At 34.1% G+C, this 5,620-nt stretch overlaps 1 protein-coding gene across 1 annotated transcript; it reads left to right on the forward strand.

The window, feature by feature from the left end:
* Nucleotides 1–3,695: 3,695 nt before the first annotated feature.
* Nucleotides 3,696–4,466, forward strand: LOC143549809 (zinc finger BED domain-containing protein RICESLEEPER 3-like). The gene is made up of 2 exons (XM_077040610.1): nucleotides 3,696–3,990; nucleotides 4,060–4,466. Exons 1-2 carry the CDS (start codon nucleotides 3,696–3,698, stop codon nucleotides 4,464–4,466), a joined length of 702 nt encoding a protein of 233 aa, XP_076896725.1.
* Nucleotides 4,467–5,620: the final 1,154 nt, after the last annotated feature.

The raw sequence follows: 5,620 nt of genomic DNA on the forward strand, positions 1-5,620 counted from the left end.
CAAAGCTTGTTAAAGAAATTCAACATGAGCGATTGCAAATAAGCTATCACACCAATGGAGCATGGACTAAAGTTATCTAAGGATGATCCTGAAGAATTAATTGACCCCAATCTCTATATAAGTTTAGTGGAGAGTCTAATGTATCTCACCAACACAAGACCAGACATAATGTATGAAATTAGTAAAGTAAGTCGATTCATGGAAGAACCTACTAAGACACATTGGGAAGCCGGGAAAAGGATACTACGTTACATAAAAGAGACATTGAATCATGGAATTATTTACACAAAAGGAAATTGAAATCTAATTGGGTTTAGTGATAGCGATTATGTGGGAAGTCTTGACGATAGCAAAAGCACATCAGGATATGCATTCCACTTGGGGTCAGGATAATATCATGGCAATCAAAGAAGCAAAAGGTAGTAGCACTCTCATCAACCGAAGCGGAATACATAGCACTATCTCTAGCCGGATGTCAAGCCTTGTGGATTAAAGGAATATTAAAAGAACTTAAACTCAATAATGAGCAACCCACAACAATGTTCTGTGATAATAAATATACAATCTGTCTCACTAAAGAACCAATGTATCATGGGAAGAGCAAACATATACGTATAAAATATCATTTCATTAGAGATATGGTAAAAGATCAAGACATTGAAGTTCAATTCTGTACAACCAAAGATCAAATAGCAGATTTATTAACCAAAGCACTTCAACCAAAGGACTTTCAACGCTTCAAAAGACTTATGAGTGTTGCACCAATCTAGCTTACGGGAGGATATTAGATTATATTTATAAGCTAGATTATCATTATTATTAGTTGTATAGTTTCGTTATATAATTATGTAACATTCTAACTTAGGTTATACCGTTTAAATATATTGTTTTTTGGATAACCCTGACTTCTCTCCAAAGGGATTATAAATATCCCTTCCTGGACACATTTGACAGTTACCAAAGAGTTCAATAACAATTCTCATATCATCAAACTCTTTCATATTATAACCGATTAATCTATTATCTGCAATATATATTACGTGTGAGATATAAGAGCATTCTCACCCTATCCTCCATCATCATCATTATCTCTATAATTACACTAAAACAAACTATATTTCTCTCTTCTATTTAATTAAATATTATTTTTTGTACTTTTATCATTACAGTTTTATCTCTCATCTACTCACAACCAATTCAACAAATATTAAAAAATAAATAAGGGCAAACTTTTGTACCCAAATTTATAAAAAATCATTGCATTGTCTCTCTTCACCCTATAACTTACACTCATAAGTCATAACTACTCAAAACCCCACCCTATAATATGCAAACTTCTCTTATAATTTTTTGGGGATTGGATGAGAATGCTCTAAGAGCATCCACTATCTCTAAATCTAAATCTAAGGGGCTGTTTGGTAGCCTCTTAACAGTCATTAAGAGGCTACCTCTTAATGAGTTATAACGTCTGAATGATTAAAAGGCAATCCTAAGTCTGAATGGTTAAGAGGTTACCTTTTAATGGCTACCTCTTAACCATTTAGACTTAAGGCTACCTCTTAACCATTAAGATGTTATGACTCATTAAGAGGTAGCCTCTTAATGACTATTAGGAGGCTACCAAACAGCCCCTTATCTAAATCTAAATCTAAATCTAAATCTAAAATTACACTAACAATCATTAAATTGTTTTCTTTCCTTTCAACTAAATAATATTTTGTTTATACCTTAATCATTACATTTTCTCTCTTCACTCACAATCACTTTAAAAAAATATTAAAAAATTTATAGAGTACTACAGGAATTTTTCAAATATACAGAAAAATTACTGAATTTCGCTCTCCTCTACTCACAACACCTTAAGTCACTCCTTAAATTATAAAATCTCATTCATATAATTTGATGAGTAGGATGTGAATACTCTAAAGTGTGTGTATATATATATATATATATATGCAAATCATGTAATTTACAAATACAATCGATACAACTCAGTGAAATATTATTGGAATATATATTGCCTTAGACCATTCCTATTAGTAACCCAACTCAACCCAATCTTTTAATAAAAAAATAATTTCTCTCTCATCAACAAACACAACCCAACCTAATCTAAATTTGCACTCTCATTCACAACCCAATCTCAACCAACAATTTTATTATATAAATATAATTTATGATTATTTAAAATATATAAAAAGAATAATACATTAAATAATAAGTTTACGAAACAATAATATTATATCGGAAAACTACTAAGAAAAATACATATTTATGAAAGAACCTCGTTTTTAATAAAATTTATATCGAAGTTTAGAAAAAAAACACGGTTGTATTTTTAGATTTTGTTTTTAAAACTAACAATGTAAGTTATTAAACAAAAACCAAATTATATCTTATATTAATTGTTAATAAATAAAAAAATATGAGCTAGTACGTAATTTAATGACAAATGACATAAAAAAAAGTTTGCAAACTAGTTTGTTTGGGTAAACTAGTTTGATGATAATCAATCATAAAAAAATAATATTTTATTTTCTTTAATTTCATGTGGCAACCCAATCCACTGTTTGGTTGTCAATGGGAATGGTCTTACATAGGGATGGCAAAAATCCCCGAATCCGACGGGGAAACCCGAAAACCGGCTTATTTCGGGTCGAGACGGGTTTTGTTTTTTCGGTTTCGGGTCGGGTTTCGGAGATTGTTTCGGGGATTGTTTCGGGTTCGGGTTCGGGTTTGGGTTCAGGTACCCCCGCCCCGACCCGCCCCGATATAATATATAAATATAAATATAAATAATATATATATATATATATTAAAAACCTACATCCAGACATCCAGACTCCGCCAGTCCGCCCCCGATTCATATCTGCTTCGCCGCCCCTGCTGCTGTTACTCCAGACTCCGGCAATCCAGACTCCGGCAATCCAGCCCCTGCTGCTGTTACTCTTCCGCCACCATCACCATCCACTCAATCGCCGTCTGCACCACCGGACCACCCTCCTCCTCCTCCTCCTCGTTTTGATCCCAGCCGAAGTATGTAATCTCACTCTTTAATCACACACACACCATTCTTTTCTTCCCCACTATTACTACTCATGGCCTTTTTTCTTTTTCCATTAAATTAACTGTTCCTCTATGTTTTCTCCTTTTTTAGGGTTTTTCGTTTGAAATTGACCTAATTTTGTTGTTGTTGCATATCGTATGATACACCGTTCTCTATGCGATTGATGATTGACATGATAATTGATTTGGGGAATCTAATTTGTTTTAGGGGTTTCCTCTTTCCATGATAATTGATGAGTGATTTGTTAATCAGTCTTTGGACTGTGATTATGATTGTTCTGTTTATTAATGTTTGGACTCTGAGTGTTTGAGTTATTGTACCGTGAAGTTGTCCTTGGTGTAAAATATGAATCAAACTCCATAAGAACAATAGTTTGTTGCGTAAACCATCATAAAGACCCTCGGGATTTAAGAAACAGTTGTATTATACAAACCATAGACTTCATAAGCATATTACTAAGGTTTTGGTCAAAATTACCCAGAATAGTCAATTTGAAAAATAGAATGGCTTCAGTTTGAACAGGAGTTAGGCTATGAAAATTCGTTTGTAGTGGGTTGATGTAATTGATATTACACAATGATTTAATTGGTTTATTTCAAACTTCTTCTTTGTAGGTTTTTACAACTATATGGCATCACAAGGTGATAAATTTGCTTCAGACACTTGTACTCCTACTCCCGTTGCTTCAAACACTCCTACTTATTCTACTCCTCAAGGAAGCAGTGAAGGGGTACATGATTCTAATGAACCACCACCAACTAACTTTACTACCCACGATGAGTCTAACCTTGATGATACTTTTGAAGATGGTCAAAATGTCGGTGGTAAAAGGAAAAGATCTGCCGTGTGGAACCATTTTAAATTAATGAAAGTGAACGGTGAAGATAAGGCGGAATGTAACTATTGTAAGAAAAAGCTAGGAGGTTCAAGCAAAAACGGCACATCGCATTTACGAGATCATTTTGAACGTTGTCCAAGACGAACTGTTAAAGATATACGACAAAGCATCTTGATTATGGAGCAAAAGAAAGTTGATGGTAGTTCATCATATCTCTCCAACTACGCGTTTAATCCAGACAACTCAAGGAGAGATCTCGCGGAGATGATTATTGTGCACGAGTATCCTCTTACAACGGTGGACCATCATGGTTTTAGAAAGTTTGTTCAAGGTCTTCAACCTTTGTTTAAGGTTCCGAGTCGAAATACCATCAAGAGCGACATTTTAAAAATTTATGAATATGAAAGGGTGAAAACTAAGAAACTATTAGGGAGGATCACAAGTAGAGTGGCAATAACTACTGATATGTGGACAGCTAACCATCAAAGAAAAGGGTTTATGGCCGTCACTGCACACTTTATAGATGACTCTTGGAACTTGCAAAGCCGAATCATGAGGTAAAGCATATATATTGTACAAGTCTAATATAAAGTTAGTTTAAAACTTTAAATGTATTTTACACTTATATTGATGCATAAATTTTATATAGGTTTATTTATGTGCCTGCACCACATACAGCTGATGTTCTTGCAGATACGCTATATGATTGTCTATGTGATTGGAATATTGATAGAAAAGTGTCTACTCTTACCGTTGATAATTGTACCACAAATGATGCAATTATCAACAAGTTACTACAGAAGCTTCCATTGAGATCACTCATGAGGAAAGGAGAGTTGTTTCATATGCGTTGTTGCGCGCACATTCTCAATTTGATTGTTCAAGATGGTTTGTCTGTTATTGAGGATGGGATTGAAAGAATTAGAGATAGTGTTTTATTTTGGTCTGCATCAGGAAAAAGAGAGCAAAAATTTGAGGAAGCAGCCAATCAACTTGAAATGGAATACACAAAGAAACTGATCGTTGATTGCAAGACTCGCTGGAACTCTACTTATTTGATGCTTAGTGTTGCTATACCTTATAGACATGTTTTCACGCGATTAAAGCAAAGAGAGCCCAGGTATACTAGTTTGCCTACGGACCTTGATTGGGACTTAGCAACTGAGATATGTAACAAGCTACAACTATTCTATCGGGTAACTCTTTTGTTTTCTGGTAACAAGTATCCTACTGCTAATGTCTTTTTCCCTTTGATATGTGAGATTCGTTTTTCTATGCGGGAGTGGACTAAGTCTTCTATTGTTGACATTAGTCTAATGGCGTATAAAATGAGTATCAAGTTTGATAAATATTGGTCTGTAATTCATGGGATTATGGGGATGGCTGCGGTTTTAGATCCACGTTACAAGCTAAAATACGTAGAGTTGCTTATGCCTGCCTTATACGGTGAAGAAATGGCAAAGGAAGAGTTTAAATCTCTTGAGGATTTTGTCCGAGCTTTTTTTAAAGAATATGAATCTACCAACTCACGTGGTAAAAACTACTATGAAGGTATAATCATATTAATATTTAATGAGTATAAATATAAATTGCTAATATTTGATTTATCTTGATTCACATTAATTTATAGGTGGTGGTTCTAGTTCATCTTTATTCAGTTCGGGGTTGTCAGAGTGTTCTTCTGGTGGATTCCAAAAATTCCTATCTGACATTAA

The sequence above is a fragment of the Bidens hawaiensis genome, unplaced genomic scaffold (assembly GCF_021521415.1).
Source record: "Bidens hawaiensis isolate Kalapana, Puna unplaced genomic scaffold, B.hawaiensis_p1.1 tig00015792_1, whole genome shotgun sequence".
Lineage (NCBI taxonomy): Eukaryota > Viridiplantae > Streptophyta > Magnoliopsida > Asterales > Asteraceae > Bidens > Bidens hawaiensis.

Bases quoted from the DNA above. Each gene is read 5' to 3' on its own strand.
- LOC143549809 (XM_077040610.1), top strand. From the start codon at position 3,696: ATGGCATCACAAGGTGATAAATTTGCTTCAGACACTTGTACTCCTACT. The intron at 3,991-4,059 runs GTTCAAGCAAAA...GAACTGTTAAAG, and splicing joins TTGTAAGAAAAAGCTAGGAG to ATATACGACAAAGCATCTTG.